This window comes from Equus quagga, chromosome 1 (assembly GCF_021613505.1).
Source record: "Equus quagga isolate Etosha38 chromosome 1, UCLA_HA_Equagga_1.0, whole genome shotgun sequence".
Taxonomy (NCBI): domain Eukaryota; kingdom Metazoa; phylum Chordata; class Mammalia; order Perissodactyla; family Equidae; genus Equus; species Equus quagga.
The window spans coordinates 140803106-140827770 of NC_060267.1; the positions used below are offsets into that span (position 1 = coordinate 140803106).

Below are 24665 nucleotides of genomic sequence, written 5' to 3' on the forward strand. Positions count from 1 at the left end.
TTCATATTCATTACCTCAAAACAACTTTGTGAGGTAGATATTCTTCCTCCTGTTTTACACACGAGGAAATCAAGGCTCCAAAAAATGAAGGTATTTGTCCAAGGAAAGTGGCAGAATCTGACTCATACCCAGGTCTTAAGACTTTAACCTTGGGCCCCTTCCAGTTTTCACTCTTGGGTACCTGTCGGTCTAATGAGGAACCAGCCCTCAAGGAACTTTAGGGTTGAATTAATAACACTTATTATAATCAACACACCACTTCAATGCTACTAGTATTAGAAAACACAATCCTGATATTAAGATATTTACAGTTCAACTGCAGAATTGGAGTTATGAGAACTGTAACACAAAATTATCAACTCGAGAATATAAATAGAAGAACTAGAATGACCTACAACTAGGATCAATAACTATGTACTGGGGCTTTGGGGAGAAAAGAAAAAAAAAGAGGAAGATTGGCAACAGATGTTAGCTCAGGGCCAATCTTCCTCACCAAAAAACTGCATATATATAGGATGGACTAAATCTACAAATGTACAAAAGGACACAGACTGTATGAATGATTGGTTCACAAGGAGTAATAAGCCTGACCACCCAGAGGTGGATTCTGAATTAGTTTAATCAGAGCTTGAAGGGCTTGGCTCTGTGTGAAAAACTTATGTAGTTAAGTTAAGTGCTGGGACAGAATGTTGTTTCCTGAGTAACAAGCTACCATATGTCAACAGTGATGAAATGCTGATTAGAACTGAGAATGACAGTGGCAGGGATAATCAGTTCAGGGGTTGCAGTTAAGGATTTTTCCCTGTGAACAAGGAAAGCAACATAGGACAGTCCTTCCATTCTGACACTACATCTGCTTGGTTTCAAATGCAAACGTTGAAAAATAAATTGTTTTCCTTGGCATCAATGTTAACAGATGGACGTAATATTATTTTTCCACAATAAGGTAATATTTTTCCATAAAACCAAACAATGCATATTGTCTATTAACTCACTTAAACATTTTTAAAGCTATATCTTTAAAAAGTCTTCTTAGAATACTAAATTCCTAAGTTAGCTATCCATCGTACTCCCTCTTACTATAAAAATGAGTATTTTTTTGAGGTTCACGAGGTCCTAATATTGACTTAGTGAACAAACGTTATATTTTGCCATGTTCTAAATTTTGAACATACCTCTGTTATCCAACTTTATTGACAACTAAATTATTTCACAAAGTACTTTCACAAAGATCCTTTCACTTAATCTTCACAACAACCCTGTGAGGTAGGTATTATGTCAATATTTGACTGACAGAGAAACTGAGGCTTAGAGGCTGACTTAATAACATCACATAGCTAGCAAGAGAAAGAGCCAGGACCCAAAGCTAGGTCTTCTGATTCGAAATCCAGTGCTCTTAAGGTGTCCTCAAACAGCAGACTTGCCCACCCAACTCCCACTGTCTGACACGTCTCCATCATACTAGACTTTGTGTAGCAGTGGTGCTATCTTTAAAATGTACAGTATACACATTTTTCAGAAACATACACTTTTTAATACAAAGATATTTTTCCTATCATTTACAACTACATCATTACATCTTATAAGACATAAACATAGGTTCTTCAGAGTCCTCAACTGTTCCAAGGTCCCTTTCTAAGATCATAACAAATGGTCTGCAACACAGTATCCTTTAACAAGAATTTGGTTAAGATTTGTAGTCTTGAGAGTCTAGATTAACTTTTTTCCACATGTAACTCACTTTTCTATAAAAGGATCAATCATGATTTTTTTCCTTATAAGAAACATTATACTGTCATTTCTCCAACAGTTACTTAAGTAGGCAGGAATTCTATTTCATTTTATATATGATACTAGATTTTCTGAATCTCTATCTTGGACTCATTGGCATTTTGGAGCCAAGAGAATTCCTCCACGGTGTGGATTTTGTGTTGAAGACGAAGGTTTGAAGTCTGAGAGAATTCTTTTTCAGACTCATCACATTCACAGAGTTTTTCATCTGTATGAATTTTCTGATGTACAGTAAGGTTTTTTCTTTGTCTAAAAACTTTACTACAATCATTACACCCATATGGTTTCTCCCCTGTGTGGATTCTCTGGTGGCCAACTAAATTCCTCTTAGAAGTAAAAGATTTTCTGCATTTCTCACACTCATATGGTTTTTCCCCAGTGTGCATTCTCTGATGTACAACAAGGTTTTTATTCTGACTAAAGTCTTTTCCACACTCATTACATTTATAAGGTTTCTCTCCAGTGTGGATTCTCTGATGTACCATAAGATTTCTACTAGAGGTAAGGACTTTTCTACATATATGACATTCATAGGTTTTTTCCCCACTGTGAATTCGTTGGTGCTCGATAAGGTTTCTGTTATAAGTAAAGCCTTTCCCACACTCACTACACGCATAGGGCTTCTCGCCAGTGTGGATTCTCTGATGGGCTATAAGGTTTGAGCGGTAACTGAAGACTTTCCCACAGTCATTGCATTTATACGATTTTTCCCTTGTGTGAATCCTCTGATGTCCAATGAGACTTTTCTTCAGAATGAAGCATTTGCCACATTCATTACACTCATAGGGTTTCTCACCACTGTGAATTCTCTTATGTTCAATGAGGTTTCTGTTGGAACTGAAAGCTCTTCCACACTCACCACATTCAAAGGGCTTTTCCCCAGTGTGGATCCTCCGATGTACAAGCAGGCTTGAATTGTAACTGAAAGCCTTCCCACAATCCTCACATTTGTAGGCTTTCTCCTGTGTATGGAGTTTCTGATGGACCATGAAACTCTTGCTCATAATGAAGGTTTTCCCACACTCTCGACATTCATAGGGCTTCTCCCCATTGTGGAGTCTCTCATGGTCAATGAGGTTTCTGTTGGAACCAAAGACCTTGCCACAGTCTTTACATTCATAGAGGTTCTCTCCAGTGTGGAACCTCTGATGTAAAATGAGGCTCTTCTTCAGAATGAAAACTTTCCCACACTCATTACATTCATAGGGCTTCTCCCCATTGTGGAGTCTTTGATGGTCAAAAAGGTAAGCACTCTGAGTGAAGGCTTTCCCACATTCAGTACATTTATAAGGCTTCTCTCTGCTATGCATCCTCTTATGGTCAATGAGGTTTGATTTACAATTGAAAACCTTCCCACACTTTTTACAACCAAAGGTCTTCTTTTCTGTGTGTACTCTCTGGTGTAAGAGGAGGCTTTTGCTCCGAATGAAAACTTTCCCACATTCTTTACATTTGTATGGATTCTCCGCACTGTGGAGTCGCTGATGGTCAACAAGGTAAGTGGTCTGAGCAAAGGTTTTTCCACATTCATCACATTTATAGGGTTTTTCCCCAGAGTGGATTCTCTGGTGCAGGATGAGACTCTTCTTAAGAATGAAAGCTTTCTGACACTTGTTACATTTATAGGGTTCTTCCCCTTTGTGGAGCCTCTGATGGTCAATGAGGTAAGCATTCTGAGAAAAAACCTTCCCACACTCATTACATTTATAAGGTCTCTCCCCAGAATGGCGCCTTAGATGTATAATAAGGCCTGAGTGTCTATAGAAGCCCTTTCCACATTCCTTACATTTATAAGGTTTCTCTCCAGTATGGATTCTCTGATGGTTTAGGAGGTAAGCACTTTGAGAGAAGGCTTTCCCACATTCATTACATTTATAAGGTTTCTCCCCAGAATGGTTCCGTAAATGCATTAGAAGGCTTGAGCGCTGAATAAAGCCTTTTCCACACTCTTTACATTTATGGGGTTTCTCACCAGTGTGGATTCTCCGATGGTTTATAAGATGGGAGATTTTATTGAAATGTTTACAACATATATCACATTTATGACACTTCTTTCCTTCAGTATCTATTAAACTTTCAGAAAGAGCTGAACCTAACTTTAGGCTTTCTCCAAATTCCTTCCACTTTTGGCTTCGTTTTTCTGGTGGAGTCCTTTTCTTCTTGTCTTGTTCACAGAAGGAAACTTTCTTCAATGTATCTCTTTCCCTTGTTTCATTTCGCCAGTGATTTGCTGAAACTTGCCATTCACACTCTTCCTCAAAATTAAGGACCTGGGGAACACCTCCTTGAAGCCTTTTTGATGTTCCTTTCTGAGAATCTGCTCTTTGAGATATGCTTGACTTTGATGTCACCTCCTCATTCTCGGTCATGGTCTCCCATTCTGGTAAAAGGAATTAAAAATGCAAATGTTACCATGTCCCTGTGTTAGTGAGAACAAGATCTTCAAATGACTTTAAAACAAGCTAGGAGGGAACACTTTCAAATGAATACAAAGGGAGAAACTTTTCATTAAATGAAGGTACAAAGCAGAATGCTACACTGACAGAATGTCATAAATGGATTGACAGAGAACTTACTCTGAGACCCTTCTAAGCTCTTTGTCTTTAGGGAGCAGATGGACAAATATAAATGATGTGCAAAAACAGATGCAAGGAAGAACAAGACAGAGAACAAGGGATAAGCAGGTGGTTCAGACCTGAGGCTCAGGAAGTTGGATGGAACAGGAAGAATCATTTGGCTTATAAAGAATTGTCTTTTTATTTTCTTCATGCTAGGAAGATGGGAACTCTAAAGGAGAGAAAATATACCTAAGGACTCGGAAAGGCAATCTTTAATTTTTGAAAAGACAAGTACATAAACACTCTTTAATTACTTGAAAGCTATTAACCAACAGAAAATAAAATCCATTAAAAAAACTTAGTTCTTAGAATTAAAATATAACTCCCACTGTTCCTTATTTATTTTTGTGGGGAAGATTGGCCCTGAGCCAACACCTGTTGCCAATCTTCCTCTTTTTGCTTCAGGAAGACTGTCCCTGAGCTAACATCTGTGCCAAACTTCCTCTACTTGATATGTGGGATGCCACTACAGTGTGGCTTGATGAGCAGTGTGTGGGTCCGTGCCTGGGATCCGAACCCACGAACCCCAGACTGCTGAAGCAGAGTGCATGAACTTAACCACTCCACCACCAGGCCAGCCCTGCACTGTTCCTTTTAAAATTGAGAAATAAAAATTTTAAAATTCATTTCACAAAAACATTAGGTCTGGGTTAGACTCCCTCACTTTAATTAGACATAAACAAAAGAAATACAGAATCAAAAGAAAAATATAGAAAGAGGATAAAAAACATGAAAACATCTATAAAACGATGAGGCTGAATTAGTAAACTTTCAAGGTCCTTTTCTACTCCAACATTCTCAAATATTTTAAAATGTGAAATTACTTTTTTGAAAATATTTTGGAAACTTACTTTCACCATTGAAATGTAAGAAAAATCATAAACTAGTTGCCCAAATTATCTAATAAGTAAAATTATGTGAATAATAGTAACATTATCTTCTATTTAAGTATAACAACACTGTTCTTCTACCTAAATACAAAGAAAAGACATAGGAAAGGAATGCAGCTATTTATTTTCATTACAAACCTCTTTAAGTTTACGATAGAGTGACCATGGACAACATCCAATAAATGTTCATCTGAACTACATTCTTAGGTCAGGCCCTTATATCCCATCTCAACTGCCCCTCTCTGTGGGATTCAGGCATGACTGCCAATCACACTACCCTGCTTCCCCTGGCTGTGGAGATGGGCATGTGTCCTAGGCCGATCCAATATTGGTACTCCAGTTTCCTTGTCCACAGTGATTGGATCAAGGAGCAGTTTCACAATTTAAGCAGGATGCTGGTAGAAAGGAAAGTTCTCTTTCTTTAAGGACATGGAAGTGTTTTAAGGAAGCAGAAGTACTTTTAGGAAACAGAAGTGTTGCAAGTAGTTAAACCGAGGTGGAAAATGCTTAAGAAATTAGTAACTTTCGTACTCTCAGTAGTTAATCAGCTGGTTAAACTACCTGAAATTTTAGTACAGGAATTAGATGATGTATAAGCCTATTGAACTTTAGGGGACATAGTAGAAAAATGTCAGAATGACACAGGAAGAGGGTTACATTCTGAAATTTTTGGTGAATCCTACAAGAAACAGACAGGCTTCCCTGCCTCCAATTAACCCCCCTCTTCTAATCCATGTCCACTCTCTGACAATTAGCTTTCCAATAGGTAAATTTGATCACGTCACTCAAGTGCTCAAAACAAATGACTCTTCACTGCCTACAGGATAAAGCATAAATGACCAGCATAGGCCAAGAGATACCCTCACCCCCTGTCTGCCTATCCAGTTTCACTTCTTATCAGTACCCTTTATGCCTCTAGACTCTAGCCACAGAGAACACATACAGACGTTCCAAAATGTCATGCTTTTGCTTGCTTCTCCACCACTGCCCATGCCCTTTTCTCTTCCTGAATTGCTCTTCCTCTTCCCAACTCTCTACGCATCATATACCTACACCCTTAAAAACTAAGGTAAATGGAGGCGGCCTGGTGGCATAGTGGCTAAGTTCACACACTCTGCTTCAGCAGCCTGGGGTTTGCAGGTTCAGATTCCAGGCATGGACCTGGGCACTGCTCATCAAGCCATGCTGTGGCAGTGTCCCACATACAAGAAACAGAGGAAGATTGCCACAGATGTTAGCTCAGCAATAACCTTCCCCAAGCAAAAAAGAACATTGGCAAGAGATGTTAGCTCAGGGCCAATCTTCCTCACCAAAAAACAAATTAAAAAACTAAGCTCAGAGCTGGTCCCATGGTCAAGTAGCTAAGTCCGTGCGCTCCGCTGTAGGCAGCGCAGTGTTTCGTTGGTTCGAATCCTGGGCACGGACATGGCACTGCTCATCAAACCACACTGAGGCAGCATCCCATATGCCACAACTAGAAGGACCCACAACGAAGAATATACAACTATGTACGGGGGGGCTTTGGGGAGAAAAAGGAAAAAAATAAATAAATAAAATCTTTAAAAAAAAACAAAAAATGTAAAAGAATGAAAATCGATCATTCTTTTTCACCATTCACAAAAATAAACTCAAAATGGATCAAAGACTTAAAGATTAGGCCTGAAACAATAAGTCTTCTAGAAGAGAATATCGGCAGTACACTCTTTGACATCAGTTTCAAAAGAATCTTTTCAGACACTATAACTCCTCAGATGAGGGAAATAATAGAAAGAATAAACAAATGGGACTTCATCAGACTAAAGAGTTTCTTCAAGGCAAGGGAAAACAGGATTGAAACAAAAAAACAGCCCACTAATTGGGAAAAAATATTTACAAGCTACTTATCTGACAAAGGATTAATATCCATAATATACAAAGAACTCACACAGCTTAACAACAAAAAAACAAACAACCCGATCAAAAAAATGGGCAGAGGACATGAACAGGCATTTCTCCAAAGAAGATATAAGTATGGCCAAGAGACACATGAAAAGATGTTCATCATCACTAATCATCAGGGAAACGCAAATCAAAACTACATGAAGATACCACCTTACACCTGTTAGATTGGCAAAAATATCCAAAACCAAAAGTGACAAATGTTGGAGAGGTTGTGGAGAAAAAGGAACCCTCATACACTGTTGGTGGGAATGCAAACTAGTGCAGCCACTATGGAAAACAGTATGGAGATGTCTCAAAAAGTTAAAAATAGAAATACCCTATGACCCAGCTATCCCACTACTGGGTATCTATCCTAAGAACCTGAAATCAGCAATCCCAAGAATCCCATGCACCCCTATGTTCAGTGCAGCATTATTTACAATAGCCAAGACGTGGAACCAACCTAAATGCCCAGAAACTGACGACTGGATAAAGAAGATATGGTATATATACACAATGGAATACTACTCAGCCATAAAAAAGGACCAAATTGTTCCATTTGCATCAACATGGATGGACCTTGAGGGTATTATGTTAAGTGAAATAAGCCAGACAGAGAAAGACGAACTCTATATGACCCCACTTATAGGTGGAAGTTAACATATAGACATGGAGAACCGATCGGTGGTTACCAGGGAAAAGGGGGGTTGGGGGGAGGGCACAAAGGGTGAAGTAGTGTACCCACAACATTACTAACAATAATGTACAACTGAAATCTCACAAGGTTGTAATCTATCATAATCTTAATAAAAAAGAAAATAAAACAAAACAAAACAAAAAAAACCCTAAGCTCATCCACCATGGACATTACCACTGATCTTACAGAAATAAAAAGAATTATAAAGGAATATTATCACTGATTCTATGCCAATAAAATGGACAATTTAAGATGAAATGGGCAAATTCCTAGAAAGACACAAACTACGAAAGCTGACTTAAGAAGAAATAGAATATCTGAATAGATCTATAAAAAGTAAAGAGATTGAATCAGTAATCAAAAAACCACCCAGAAAGAAAAGCCCAGGCCCAGATTGCTTCACTGGTGAATTCTACCAAAGATTAAAAGAATTAATACCAATTCCTCACAAACTCTTCCAATAAATAGAAGAGGTAGGAACACTTACCAACTTACTCTATGAAGACAGTAGTGCCCTGATACCAAAATCAAAGATATCACAAAAGAAAGAAAACTACAGAAAAATACATCATATGAATATAAACATTAAAATCATCAACAAAAGACTAGCTAATTGAATCTAGCAACACATAAAAAGAATTACACACCATGGCTAAATGGGATTTATCAAAGGAATACAATGTTGATATAACATTAGAAAAGCAATTAATGTAATACATTGTATGAATATAACAAAGGATAAAAGTCATATAATCAGCTCAATAGACACAAAAAAGCATTTGGCAAAATCCAATATCTCTTCAAGATAAAAACACTCAACAAAGTAGGAATAGAAGGGAACTTCCTCAACCTCATAAAGGACACCTACAAAAAATCATACTAACAATGGTGAATGACTGATGCTTTCCCTCTAAGAGTAGGAACAAGAAAAGGATTTCTGCTCTTGCCACTTCTATGCAACATGTACTGAAAGTTCTAGCCCGAGCAATTAGGCAAGAGAAAGAAGTAAAAGGCATTCAGATTGGAAAGGAAAAAGTAAAACTATCTCTATTTGCAGATGACAAGATCTTATATAGAAAATCCAAAAGAATCCATCAAAAAACTCATAGAACTAAATAAGTTCAGCAGGTTGCAAGACACAAGATCAATATACAGAAATGAGTGTATTTCTATGCACCAGAAGTGAACAATCCCAAAAGGAAATTAAGAAATAGTAGCATCAAAAAGAATAAAAGACTTAAGAATAAATTTGAAAAGTGCAAAACATACCCTGACAACTACAAAACATTGGTGAAAGAAATTAAAGACTAAGTAAATGGAAAGATATCCCATGTTCATGGATTGAAAGACTTAACTTCATTAAAATGGCAATACTCCCCACACTGATCTACAAATTCAATGCAATCCCTATCAAAATCTCAGATGGCTTCTAGAGAGAAATTGACAAGCTGATCCTAAAATTCATATGGAAACTCAAGAGGCCTAGAAGAGCTAAAGCAATCTTGAAAAAGAAGAATATAGTCCAAGGGATCACACTTCCTAATTTCAAAATGTACTATGAAGCAACAGTAATGAGACAGAGTGCCACTGACATAAGGCTAGACATATAATCAAAGGAATAGAATTGAGAATCCAGAAATAAACGTTCACATTTATGGTTAACTGATTTTTGAAAGATTGCCAAAACAATTCACTGGGGAAAGAATGGTGCTGGGATAATTGAATAGCCACAGGTAAAGAATGAAGTTAGACTCTTACCTCACACCATATTCAAAAATTAACTCAAAATGGATCAAAATGCTAAATATAAGAGCTAAATCTATAAAACTCTTAGAAGAAAACATAGACAAATCTTCATGACTTTGGATTAGGCAATGGTTTCTCAGATATGACACCAAAGCACAAGCAACAAAAGAAAAAGTAAATTGGAATGCACCAAAATTAATAACTTTTGTACTTCAAAGGACACCACTGAAAAAGTGAAAAGAGGGGGCCTGCCCCATGGCTAAGTGGTTAAGTTCACACACTCTACTATGGTGTCCCAGGGTTCGCTGGTTCGGATCCTGGGTGAGGACCTATGTGCTGCTTATCAAGCCATGTTGTGGTGGCATCCCACATAGAAGAACTAAAATGACCAGCAACTAGGATATACAACTATGTACTGGGGCTTTGGGGAGAAGAGAAAAGAAAAAAAAAAAGACGAAGATTGGCAACAGATGTTAGCTCAGGACCAATCTTCCTCAATAAAAAAAAAGGGAAAAGACAAACCAAAGAAAGGGAGAATATACTTGAAGCTCATATATCTGATAAGGTACTTGAATCTGGAATATATGAAGAACTCCTACAACTCAATAACAATAAGACAACCCAATTAAAATATAGACAAAGAATCTGAACAGATATTTCTTCAAAGATATATAAATTAGCCAATAAGCACATGACAAATTGCTTAACATCAATAGCCACAGGGAAAGGCAAATCAAAACCACAATGAGATATCACTTCAGACCCACTAGGATGCCTATAATCAGAAAGACAGGTAATAACAAGTGTTAGCAAAGATCTGGAGAAACTGGAACCCTCTACACTGTTGGTAGGAATGCAAAATGGTACAGCAACTTTGGAAAACCATCCGTCAGTTCCTCAAATGATTAAACATAGAGTTATCATATGACCCAGCAATTCCACTCTTAGGTATATACCCAAGAGAAATGAAAACGTATGTCCACACAAAAACTTGAACACAAATGTTCACAGCAGTGTTATTCATAATAGCCCAAAGGTGGAAGCAACTTAAATGTCTGTCAACTGATGAATGGATCAATAACATGTGATATATCCATACACTGGAATATTATATACAATAAAAAGGAGTAAGGTTTTAATACATGCTAGAACATGGATGAACTTGGAGAACATTATACTAAGTAAAAGAAGTCGGTCACAAAAGACCACATACTATATACTCCACTTATATGAAATGTCCAGAATAGGCAAATCGAGAGAGACAAAGCAGATTAGTGGTTGCCTAGGGCTAGGCTGAAGGGGGGAGTTGGGTGAAATAAAGGTGACTGCTAAAGGGTACAAGCTTTCTTTTTGAGGTGATGAAAATGTTCTAAAATTGACTGTGGTGATGGTTGCAAAACTCTGTGAATATACTAATAACCATTGAACTGTAACCTTTAAATGGGTGAATTGTACAGTGTGTGAATTATATCTCAATACAATTGTTATTAACAATAAAAAGTCACCCACTCTGTAAATCTTTCCCTGAACTACCTACCCCTCCCCCACTCTCCCAGTCCTTCCACCACACCAAGCTCCTATGGGCTCCCACACTAGTGCACACTTTTTTATATAGCATTTGCCACACTGAATTGTATTAGTGTAAATGTCTATCACTCCAACTGGGATGTACTTTAAGACAGGGGCTAATAAGCTTGATATGGGAGGTACTCAGTATTTCTTAAATAATTTCCTTCAAATTCTATTCTAATCTCTTAAATGAATATATATGCATCTTTTACATATTGAAGCAGTGTGTACAAGGTCCCTGGAGTCTGCTTTTCTACCAAGCAGTTTATCAACACATGGAAATTGAGTGAACAGAATTGTCATATTTGATAGTGTCATATTATACCTCCAGGTCAAAATACCATGGTCAGCTTAGTACTTTCTCTATCTTGGGGAATTTGGTTGTGACCAACTTTAAACCATTATAAATACTTTGCTGGGACTATCATTAGAATATGACTTATTTTTCCTCTTTCTGAACCATTTCCTCAAGGTATCCTCCTCAAATCAGAATTACTACACCAAAAGGCATAAACACCCTGGAATCTGCTTGCCCAAAGCCCCAACAACACTGCAGTTAGAGCATATCTTATTTATTAAAGTTGGTTCAAACTTCTCTTTCTTCAGAGCTGCAATAAATAAGCAGTTCCATTTGCTTATTTTTTTTTCAGTCAAACTCTTAGACTCATCTGGAAATTTATTTTGATTTACAGCATGAGGTATAGATCCATGGTGTTTTTCATAAAATTAACTAGTTCATCCACAAATTATATTGTAAAATTCTTAGAAAAGATAGATTCTTGAGTAAACAGCATTGGTACATTGGTAAAGCCACTTGCATTAAAAACCAACAAACTGGATTCTTGTATCATTCTGTATATTAATATTTTAGATGGAGTACAGCTTAAATGTAAAAATGTAACAATAAAAGTATCTGAAGAAAATATAGGTGATTTAAAAATAATAATAATTTTATGGAGAGGACCACAAAGGAAAATACTGCTAAGTTTAATACTACATAAAAGATTTTCTAAGGCTTAAATTAAAAAATAACAATTCATAAATAACAATGAAAGGCAAACAAATGGGAAAAACTTATGCAACACTTGACAAAGGCTAAGTGGTTTTAATAAATAAAAGAGACATGTAGGAAGGATATGAACAAGAGTAAAATGACCAATAAACGTGTGAACAGATTTCAACCACACTAATAATCAAAGAAATGAAAAACAAACAAAAGATAGTATTCTTCATCTACCTAGCAAAGTTTTAAAACACTGACCAAATCATAAGCAAGTACAGGGGAAATGGGCCCTCTTTTGCTCTTTTCGTGGGAACACAAATTGGTACATCATTGTTAGAAAGCAGTTTTGGTAAAATGTAACAAAATATAAAATCTACAGAATGTTTGACCCACCGTCAGCACAGCTGAGATACTAAAAGATATATTCTCATAAGTGTAAAAACATAAAATATAAATTACTATGAATAAAATAATTTAGTAAGGCTGCAACATACAAAAATAATCAGTATTTTCATATATGCAAACAACAGTCAATTAGAAAACATTGGAAAAGATTCTAATTCCAAAGAATGAATGTAATCAGAAATATGCAAGATCTAGATAAATGCAATTTTAAAACAGGCCTGAAACATACAAAGGCAGTACTGAGCAAATGGAAAGGCATGTAATGTTCTTAAATAGAAATTCAATATCGTAAAGCTGTCAATGAAAGCAAGATACAGAGTCAATGGAATACTATGCAGCCATTTAAAGTGATACTCTAAAACTGTATTTCAGTCCAAATTAGATCAGTTCTTTAGCTGATTCCTCGGCGTTTAATGTCTATTTCTCCAAACAAAATCCTACTTTTTTCTTCAAGATCCAGCACAAAGCTACCTCCTTTATGGCCTGTACTAATCCCCAGGAATGGAATGTTTGCTTTGTCCTCTCCATTTACAGCTCAAGAGGCTTATGCCACTCTTATACCAATTACTATTGCCTTGCTTATTCTATGTTCATCTCCCAAACAATGGTAAGCTACTTAAGGGCAAAATCACATCATTCCCACAGTTGCCACCACATGACAGGTTTTTTAATGTTTGTTGGAAGCACAAATGGCTAACAAATTTTTTAATACTCTTATTTTATTACTAATCAAAGAAATCCATTTGAGAATACAGTCACGCACCACATATTGATGTTTCGGTCAACAGCGAACTGCATATATGACAGTGGTCCCATAAGATTAGTACCATATAGCCTGGGATGTAGTAGACTGTACCATCTAGGTTTGTGTAAGCGCACTCTATGCTGTTTGCACAACAACAAAATCACCTAACGACACGTTTCTCAGAACGTATCCTCATCATTAAGTGACACACAACTGTAAATAGATATTATAACTTAAAAAAACTTGTATTAGCTACAATTTAAAAGAATGAGGCTACTCAGTACCAACAAAGGCAGAGCAAAAGGAGTGTTCTTATGTACTTCTGGTTAAGAGCAGAGAGGACAGAGCTCACTATGGAAAGCAATTTGGCAGTACGAAGCAAGAACCTTAAAACAATTCAAACATTTAGGCCTAGTAATTCTACTTCTAAAAAATAATGAGAAATAAAGGCCTTAGGGATAGAGATAGATGATTAGTAGAGCAATTATCTAAAATAAAGAATTAGCTAACTGAATTTTGGCACAAACTATGTAGCCAATACAGATAATACTTGCAAAAAATTTATACTAATACAAGTGAGGAGAATGGGAGGAAAGCAAGCTATAAAATTGTATAAACACAAAACAATGTAAAAGAACTTCAAAAACAGAAAAAAACAAAAGGGCAATACATCAAAATTTTGGTAGTAGTTGTCTGCAAATAGTGGGTTTAAGGAAGTTTTTTTTTTCCTTTCTAATATTCTGTGTTTTCCAAAATAAGTATACACTAGTTTCATAACCAGAAAACAAACAAAGGTTGATGAAATAAAGCTAAGAATTATGGGAAGAAAGGGTCCTTACCTAGGGAGGTCACATTTCCATAATTCTCCAGCATTACGTCCCAGTACAAGGCCCTCTGAATTGGGCCCAGACACGCCCATTCCTCTGAAGTGAAACATACTGATACCTCCTCAAACATCACCAACTCCTGAAATAACAGGTACATGTGAGATTACCCATGCCCAGGAGCTCCCCTACTGAAGAAGCGAAGATTCCTTTCACTTCTGGGGAAAGGACACATTGTGAATCCATGAGACGGGGAAGGCGTAACAGGGAGGTAGAAGGAGACGCCACGTAAAGTCTGCATTCCAATAGCATGGACTTTGATTTAGAGATGGGAACTGACTAGACACCAAAGCACTAGGATGAGAGAGGGCACTTCAGCCACAATTAGTGCAGATAGGGCCTTAGGAAGGAAAGAGGATGCAAATCTCACCTGGGGCTGAGCTGTCAGGAGCATGAGTGCCATTAACTGATTTCTTGGGTTTTCTTCCTGGGAAAGGGCAGAAGCCTCATGAGCAGGAGAATCTGAGGAAGGAGAAAAAGCTGCACGTGAGATTTGTGCTTTTCCTGCCCACTACTCAAAGTCCAATATCTTCTACAAAGAAGGAAATCAGAAAGACCCAGAATTCCCAGGACTAGGCAATCATGGCTACAAAATGATTCATAAAACTTTTCTGAGCGATCCCCATGTGCAGGGCTGGAATAACACAAAGAGTAGCAATAAGAATGGATAAAGGGTCAGAGGGACCCAGGAAAGGACAAAAGGACAAACAGCAGAAAGTGCTTGGTACCATAAGGGATTCATATACAGGGCGAGACAGGAAGCAACTATCTGGGAGTAAGGTGATGAGGCATAAGAGTCCTGAAAAAGTCCAAAACCAGGGCCACTGAGTAAGTACCATGTTGAGGATCCTGGAGGTTAAACACCACTGGGTTAGTAAGAGGATTTGGGTGCATTTCAGCTGATATGTGGCTGCCAGTGGGTGCATGAGGAAGTGCTGTTCCTGGAGTGCTCATCTGCTCCTGGAGAGTATCTTGGTCTTGGACAAGAACTGGAACCTAGGAATAAGCAAAATAAAATAAGCTGGTTCTTGTACTTCCAGAAAATGGACTCACCTAACCACCGTGGACCTCTTTCTGCCCACAATCTAGAACTGTGAGATCAGACAGACCCACCTCAAGTATGCAGCATCAAAACAGCAGTAAAGCTTTGCCTTGAGAACAATGGAGCTGCCCTCTAGCCCCACTCATGGCACTGGCGACCTCTCCCAGAGGAGACTGAACAGAACGGTGGAAACAGAAGCCAGACCTGGGTGTGGGTTAAGGAGGGAATGGGAAGTAACAAGCAATAATTAAGAGCATGGGTTTTAGCTTCAGGCATGGTTTTAGATCAGACCTGGGTTCAATACACTCTACTTATTTACCCCTTTACTTATCCCTCCCTGCTCCACAGAGGGAACACTAGAGTAGGAGCGTTCAGACACTTGGTTTTGCTGCTAGCTACAGGTACGACCAACAGCAACCCAGTGAAACTTTTTCAGCCTGTTTTCTTATCTCTCAAATGAGAAGGATGGATTACTGATTTGTAATGAAATATATAGCTCTAAAATTCTTCATTTTATGATTAAGACAAACAAGCCCATCCCACTTGGTGCCACTCCCACGTTTAAGTTATGTTTCAGATTTCTTATATAGAAATGTTTCCAGTGGGCTATAGATTGACAGAAAGAGATCTCACACATTCTAGGAACTAGATTAAGACCTCAATTTAATGGTCAAGGATATAAAATCTTATCAGAAGCAAATATCTCAACCCAATACCTTGGCTCATAGAACCCCCAGCAGGGGCACACATGGGGAGGTCTTGTCAGATCTAGAAAGCTTCATTCTTTTGGGGAGGCTTTTATACTCCAGGTTTACACCATCATTCCAAAGTCTTATACAAACAATACATATGCTTCTGTTTAGGGGAACACTTAGAAACATTGTATTATTCAGGTTCTTGAACCAAACTCAGCACAGCAAGCATCACCCAGGGGGACAAAGTGCAGTTAATGCCCTCATGCTTATTCTGAATTGTACCCAAAGACCCCAATCATAAATGCGTTTCTCTGCAAAGATATTCTACAGTCTGAATAGCTCATGAACCTGCTTTAATTAGCATTAGGGTTGCCAATGTGCTATTAATTGTTAATGAAAATCATAAGATCACCCTCCAGTCCAGCCTACCCTGCCTCAATTCTCTCCCTTCTTCTATCCCAAACTCTCCCCCTTCTCCATTTCTCACTTTTAGTGCTGGTCCATCGAGGTCTTTCTGCAGCTCCTCTACCAGGGCCACGGCCTCCTCACCGCTCCCAGGGCGATGGATCTGCACCCAGGTCCGAATCTCCCCAGGCAGGATGCTCAGAAACTGCTCCAGAACCAGCAGCTCCAGAATCTGGGCCTTGGTGCGCGCTTCTGGCCTCAGCCACCGGCGACAGAGCTCCCGGAGTCGGGTCAGTGCCTCCTGGGGTCCAGATGTTTCATGGTAACGTAACCGTCTAAAGTGGAGATGGGAGGTCTCCCAAACAGAGGAGCTACTCCCTTGGAAGCTGGTTCCCCATTTCCAGGTATCATCCTTCCCTTTAACAAGACCTTCTTGTCTCAGAGCATTGTGGGCCCAATTTTCTCTTGTCATTGTCGTTATCTAAGAAAGGTTCCTCTCCAGGACCCCTCAATCCTTGCTTGACTTCTTCCTTAGAGCTTGGAGAACATCATCTACAAGAACTCAAGAAATCATTGTTAATGTTAACCCAGAGAAATAACTAAATTTTTGAGATGTCAGTCAGCTTCCCAGTGACAAAGAGAACCTCCCTGAATGCAAGGTTCTAGGCTTGGGCAGTGCTTCCTGACAGAAGGCCCCTGTGCAAGGCTCCAAGGACACAGACACTCATGTTACCCAGGCCACTGCTGAAACCAAAGACAGGAAATTCCTGTATTCCTTTATTCACAGCATCTCCTCCACATAATTACAATAAATCCTTTACCCACCACTCTAACAATGGGCATACAGGCTACTCCTGTGTGACTTTGAACAAGCCACCTCACTTCTGAGTTTTAGTTTTTTAACCTGTAAAATAGGGGTAATAACAGCTCCTATCTTATAGGCTTGTAAGGATTTGATGTCTAAATACATTTCAAGTTTTTGAACAGTTCCTGGTATATGGACGCAAACATTACTTATTATCCTTCTGTAACTAGCACTCTTTCCTATGTTCTGTCAACAAGCAATCATGGTCTTAATCCTTATACACGAGATAAAATCCTAACATCTTCTCAATTAACAAAAAAATGCCGAATTAAGTTCTGTGTAGCTTTACTATACATATTTTGAATTCTCTGAAAATTGTTCATTCTGTTAATCAAAATATTTGGATAAATTTGAGTAAGGTTTTATTATATAGAACTTAGGTTTGTTGTTCTCTAGAAATCTTCCGTTTTTTAGAAATAATTTATTTTTTTATTACAAAACATAAAATTTATAAAATCAGAAACACATACAAAACCAGAGAATCATCATCACTATTGTTTTGTAGTACTGTGTTCTTCCAGTCCTCTCTCCATGCACTGATTCGGATCACAAGATTGGATCCAACTGTACTGCTCTGTAACTTGCTTTTCACACATTTTATATTGTGAACATAATATTAAATATTTTTCTTTTTTTTCTCCCCAAATCCCCCCAGCACATAGCTGTGTATTTTTAGTTGTGGGTCCTTCCAGCTGTGGCATGTGGGACGCCATCCCAACGTGGCCCGACGAGCAGTGCCATGTCCGCACCCAGGATCTGAACCCGCGAAACCCTGGGCCATCGAAGCAGAGTGGGGGAACCTAACCACTGGGCCACGGGGCCAGCCCCTCATCATTATTTTTAAGAGTGTATTAGCTTATTCATACTTAAGCAGTCCCCTGTTGTTACACATTTAAATTATTTATCATTTTCCCCTATTATAAATTAGGCCACAATGAATATTTTTGCTAATGAATATTTGGTTACATCTCTGCTTGGTTTTTCAGGAAAAATTCCCAGAAAAAAAACTGTTGGGCCTAAAGATACAAAAAATTTTTTTTGAGGACTATTAGTCCTGAGCTAACATCTGCTGCCGATCCTCCTCTTTTTGCTGAGGAAGACTGGCCCTGAGCTAACATCCATGCCCATCTTCCTCTACTTTATACGTGGGACACCTACCACAGCATAGCTTGCCAAGTGGTGCCATGTCCGCACCCGGGATCCGAACTGGTGAACCCTGGGCCGCCAAAGCAGAACATGCGCACTTAACTGCTGTGCCACCGGGCTGGCCCCTAAAGATACAAATATTTTTAAGGTTATAACAGTTACATCACTATTTATGACATATAAAAGCTCCCTCATTAATTTTATTCAACACTTGGATCCTTAAGGAGCATGCTTATAACAGAGAAGAGGAGGCAGAACCAGAAACATTTCAGTATAGTGCAAGCAAAATTAATAGGACATCATACAAGCACAGAAAGAATTCATGAAAGGTAATTTGGGATTGAGCCTCAAAGAAAAAAGACCACTGGAGTATTAGGAAAGCCATTCCAGGAAGAAAGAAATTATAATTTCAAAAGCAAGGGAGTGACAGCATGTATAGGTCTGTTAGATAGGTGCTTTGCAAACCAGAGAAGGGAAGTAAACTTTGGAGGTAACGTTGTGGGAGTAGAGTGGAGAGGTCAACAGAAGTCAAATTCTACAGGTTCTTGAGAGGCAAAACAAGCTGACCATGTACTGTAAGTGATAAGCAACCAGTAAAGAGGTTTTACTTTACATTTTTCCTTGTTATTTTTAAAAATAAATAATATATTTCCCTGGTTTAAAATTATAAAACACATACCGTGTAAAGTTCCCTCTCCCACTAACTTCTTTTGTATCTTTCCAGCTATTTACATATATACAAGTATGTCCAATATATATTATTTTGTATTTCCCTTTTTTTACAAATTGTAGAACACCAGGAGTCATGTACTGCATCTTCCTTTTCTCAATTAACAATGTACCTTAAAGATCTTTCTTGTCAATACATAGCCCCTCCCCCCCATTCTTACAGATGCATGGTATCACTGCATGGATGTATCATAATTTATTTACCCGCTCCAGCACTGATGGGACATTTAGGCAGTTTTCAATCTTTTCTTATTAACAGCAATATCATCATGAAAAACCTTGGGAATACATCAATTTACAAGTGGGTAGGCGTATATAGGAAAAGTTCCCCAAAGCAGACTTGTTGAATCGAAATTTATGCGACTTTAAAACTTTGATATTGCCAATTAGTCCTTCATTGGGCTTGGACAGTTTAATATTTACACTCTCATTAGCATGAGTGGTATGGGTGTGCCTGTCTCTTTACTCTCTCACCAACACAGTTGTCAAAGTTTGGGATCTTTGCCAATCTTTAACTTGCATTTTGAGTAAATGAGTATACTTTTAAGAATCATTTATACTTTATTTTCTGTTAACTGTTCATATTTGTTGCTGTTTCTATTTGGAGTGTTCAGTCTTGTTAATTTGTACACACTCTTTGTATCACAGAAAAATTAGTCCTCTGCTTACAATGGGAGCTGCAAATTTTGCCCAGTTTGTGTGTGACTTTGTTTATAGTTGTTTTGCCATGCAATCAATCTTTTCTTTTATGGCTTCTGGGTTTTGTCATAAGCAGAAAGGCCTTTCCCACTCTGAGCATGAAGGGAGTAATTAAGTAACAGGGTCAAGAATCTATAAGGGAGGAATGATGGGAGAGGAAGGAATGGATATCAGGAAGGCCAGTAAGGTTTTTGCAATAGTCTAAATAAATGATTATGTTCTAAACTAAGTAGCAGTAGGGACAAAACAATTGAGAAAAACTGAGTAGTTCTTGGCAATTGACCTGAGAGTGAAGGAAAGGAATTTTAAAAAAGGATTTTGATCCCATATTCAAGATAGGAAGACTCAATATTGTCAAAGTGCCAGTTCTTCCCAACCTCATCTGTAGATTCAATGCAATTCCAATCAAAATCTCAGCAGGTTGTGCCAGCCCCCTGGCACAGTGGTTAAGTTTGGCGTGCTCCACATCAGCGGCCCAGGTTCATGGGTTCAGATCCCAACCGCAGACCTATACCACTCATCAAACATGCTGAGGTGGCAACCCACATACAAAGTAAAGGAAGACTGGCACAGACGTTAGCTCAGGGCTAATCTTCCTCAAACGAAAAAACACCAGGAGAATTGGTGGCAGACGTTAGCTCAGGGCAAATCATCCTCACCAAAAGAAAAAAAAACCCACAAACCTCAGCAGGTTATTTTGTGGATATTGAGAAACTGATTCTAAAGTTTATATGAGAGGCAAAAGACCCAGAATAGCTAACACAATATTGAAGAAGAAGAAAGTTGGAGGACTGACATCCAAAAACAAGACTTACTATAAAGCTACAGTAATCAAGACAGCGTGGTACTGGCAAAAGAACAGAAAGGCAATGGACCAGAATAGAGAGCTCAGAAATAGACCTACATAAATATAGTCAACTGCTCTTTGATAAAGGAGCAAAGGCAATTGCAATGGAACAAAGACGGTCTTTTCAAGAAATGGTGCTGGAATAACTGGACATCCACATGAAAAAAACTAATCAAGACAACAGACCTACACCCATCATAAAAATTAACTCAAAATGGTTCACAAACCTAAATGTAAAATGCAAAACTAGAAACTCCTAGAAGATAATATAGGCAAAAACCTGGATGATCTTGGGTATGGTAACGACTTTTTAGATACAACACAAAAGGCATGAATGAAATAATTAATAAGCTGAACTTCATTAAAATTAAAAACTTCTGCTCTGTGAAATGTCAAGAGGGTGAGAAGACAAGACACAGACTGAAAGAAAATATTCACAAAAGACACGTATCTGATAAAGGACTATTATCCTTTGTATATTTTATACAAAGGGCTGTTAAAACTCAACAATAAGAAAACAAAAACTTGGGCAGGGCCAGTGGCATAGTGGTTAGGTTCACGCACTCCGCTTTGGTGGCTTGGGATTCATGGTTTGGATCTCAGGCATGGACGTGCACTCTGCTCATCAAGCCATTCTGTGGCAGTGTCCCACATACAAAACAGAGGAAGATTGGCACAGATGTCAGCTCAGGGACAATCTCCCTCACCAAAGGAAAAAAAAGAAGAAGAAAAAAAGAAAACAAACAATTTAATTAAAAAGTGGCCCAAGACCTTAACAGACACCTAATCAAAGAAGATATACAAGATTCCAAACAAGCGCATGAAAAGATTCTCCACATCACATGTCATCAGGAAATGCAAGTTAAAACAGCAAGATAACCACTACACACCTTTCAGAATGGCCAAAATCCAGTCCACTGACAACACCAAATGCTAGTGAGGACGTGGAGCAACAGGAACTCTCACTCACTGCTGGTGGGAATCCAAAACGGTACAGCCAACTTTAGAGGACAGTTTGGGAGTTTCAAAACTAAACTATGTTACAAAACTAAACATACTCTTACCCTAAAATCCAGCAACTGTGTTCCTTGGTATTTACCCAAAGGAACTGAAAACTTACGTTCACATAAAAACCTGCACACAGATGTTTATGCAGCTTTATTCATAACTGACAAACTCTACAAGCAACCAAGAGGTGCTTCAGCTGGTGAATGGAGAAACTGTGGTACATCCAGACAATGGGGTATTATTCAGAACAAAAAAGAAATGAGCTATCAAGCCATGAAAAGACATCTAGGAGACTTAAATGCCTATTACTAAGTGAAAGAAGCCAATCTGAAAAGACTACATACTGTACAATTCCAACTATATGGCCTTCTGGAAAAGGCAAAACTATGGAGACAGTAAAAAGATGAGTGGTTGCCAAGGGTTGGGATGGGAGGGATGAACAGGGAGACCACAGAGGACTTTTAGAGCAGTCTGTATGACACTATAACAGTGGATACATTATACATTGTCATTAGACATTTGTCCAAACCCAAAGAATGTACATCACCAAGGGTGAATCCTAAAGTAAGCTATGGACTTTGGGTGATTATGATGTGTCAATATAGGTTCATCAGCTGTAGCAAACGTACCACTCCGGTGGCGGACGTGAATAGAGGGGGAGGCTATGCCTGAGTAGTGGAAGGCAGTACATGGGAAATCTCTGTGCTTTCTGCTCAATTTTGCTATGAACCTAAAACTCTTCTAAAAAATAAAGCTTATTTTAAAATAAATAAAACCTTAGGGAAAAAAGAAATTCTAAGTGACTTTCCACAGTATATTACCAGAACTCATTTACTCTTATTTTGCAGATACAAATAAATCCTTAAACATACATTTCGTTCCTTTCTCACAAAAGGGAGGCCGGCCCACGTTGGGGGGGGGGGGGGGGAGGGGGGGGGACGGGACCCACACCACTCTGCAGCAATGCTGAGGTGGTGACCCAGATACAAAATAGAGAAGGAGTGGCACATATGTTAACTCAGGGCAAATCATCCTCAGCAAAAAACAAAAACAAAAACAAAAGAGGACTCAGAGAAGCAAAGTGATTCACTCAAGACCACTGAACTAGTTAGGTTATGGGAGCAGATTCTGAACTCTGGGATTTTAATTCCAAAAGTCCAAAATAATGCCATCTACGCAAAGACTTCTGAAAGCCAAACAACTACTACTCTAAACGCTTTCCAAACGTTTCCAAATTCTAATTCATTATAAAGCTTCAATCTGGTAAATTGTAAAACGAAAAATACAATAAGTATACGTAGTCACTGTCAGGTTGGCAATGATCTTTCCTCAAAGGACGGCACTTATTCTGAGTTTACGGTCTTAGCACCTAGTATTAAAAGATACTCTCTGAAGTAATGGTGGTATAGGTGGTGTCCGTTTGCTTATAAAACACCGTTATATTACAAAATTAAAAGACGGGAATTGGGTCATCCCTCAAAAATAAATAAAGAAATAAAACTTAAAAAGTCTGGCAGCCATGCTCTAGGGAAGTCTCAGGCTATTTCTCTGCATCGGCCTCCGAGAAGACCGAGGAAGAGCAGAAAGGCCTGAGCTCGGGAGCCTGGCTCCGGAGGCAGCTGTTCTCAAGGCGGCACTACATTCCGTTTGACTCGAGCACCACAGACACACACAGACTCAGACGTGCTGTCCTCAATACGATCCCCAAGCCGGCAGCTGGCCCACGTCGAGACCACGGCGTCCACCCCAATACGGAGCTGAGGAGGGGCGACGTTAGGGGTCAGTGCCGGGGAGGGGCCGGCGAGGGGTGTGCTGCCCCAGCGAGCTCAAGCCCGCACCCCAGGCCGCCCTCCGTGCATGCCCACCCGACCCGAGCCCACCCGGCTCACCGGGGGCTCCCGATGCGGCTCTGGCCTTGGGTACCGCCGCCTCGGCCCCGGAACGCCCGGAGACGACACAAGACGCGGACGCGACGGCAGCCCAGGCCCAGAATAATGGCTGACCCACGGGTACCGTGACTTCCGATTGCTCACCACCTCCTATACCCGGCTCTCTAGGAAGCCACATCTCTATGGTTCCAAGAGGAGGCGCGGAGGGGCGGAGCTCTTGAGCCCTTGGGTCCTCAGTCCTCCCAAGGAAATCAGTGGGCGCTGTTGCCAGACTTAAGGATGCAGAGGTGAATAATAGTACCCAGGCTCTCAGGACGCTTGTTGCCTCCTGAAGGAGCTGGACCTATTATCTTGGCTTGTACCACCTGGATTTCTGTATGGAAGGCCATGACTCTTGAATACACACCACTTTGGAGAGCCCCGAAAGTGGTAGTTCTGAAGTCAATCCACTATCTTCTAGCCTTAGAAGTGGCTAGGTCTCTGGGGAGCAGAACAAAACGTAACTGAGGCCCTTCCAAGATTCCAAGATTGTGCAGATACTTTTCTTTTGGGTATTGGAAAATAACAGAAGTAGTTACTACACAGGTAAAAAGAGATTATTTCTACACACTAAATTCTTTGAATCAAATATTAAAAGCAGCTTCTGCTTGTTACCTAAAGAATATGCCATTTGTGCTCTATACCACAGTCATCTCTGCCTATCTGTGATCTTCGTGAAGCTGTTGAGGAATGATTCTGTCCATCTTGACAGCCTCTCATCTCAGTGTGCACCATGACATCTCAGGCTATTTTGTCTCAGGACTTTCTCTGAAGCTTCAGAAGCCTGCTCAACCAGTGCTCAGGTACAGACTAGAAGAAGTGGGTGAGAATAATATCCCCAAAGGGCAACCTTGAAAGAATAACAAATAAGAATTGGTGCACAAATATCCCGAGCTTTCTGTCCTTTGACAAGAAAATTCTCAGCTATGTTCTACATGGGTTCTTAGGCGGCCCCAAGGGAGACTGAGCTGAAGTTGCCCACAGTGGAACCATTCGGTAACTCACCCCTTATTGGCTTTTTCTTCTTGCCTGT

General features: G+C 39.2%; 1 protein-coding gene across 6 annotated transcripts; it reads right to left on the bottom strand.

Moving 5' to 3' along the window:
• Positions 1-1159: 1159 nt before the first annotated feature.
• On the bottom strand, positions 1160-23703 carry ZNF197 (zinc finger protein 197). 6 transcript variants are annotated; one of them, XM_046639077.1, is made up of 7 exons: positions 23594-23667; positions 21587-21668; positions 16493-16962; positions 15105-15264; positions 14639-14730; positions 14224-14350; positions 1160-4171 (listed from the first exon to the last, which is right to left on the bottom strand). In XM_046639077.1, the coding sequence occupies exons 3-7, from the start codon at positions 16880-16882 to the stop codon at positions 1854-1856; spliced, it is 3087 nt and encodes a 1028-aa protein (XP_046495033.1). In that variant the 5' UTR covers positions 16883-16962; positions 21587-21668; positions 23594-23667; the 3' UTR covers positions 1160-1853. The 6 variants fall into 6 exon arrangements, with proteins under 6 accessions (XP_046495033.1, XP_046495013.1, XP_046495018.1 ...); XM_046639057.1 differs by lacking the exon at positions 21587-21668 and having other exon boundaries at positions 23594-23703; XM_046639062.1 differs by lacking the exon at positions 21587-21668 and having other exon boundaries at positions 16493-16971; positions 23594-23678.
• Between the last annotated feature and the right edge of the window lie 962 nt (positions 23704-24665).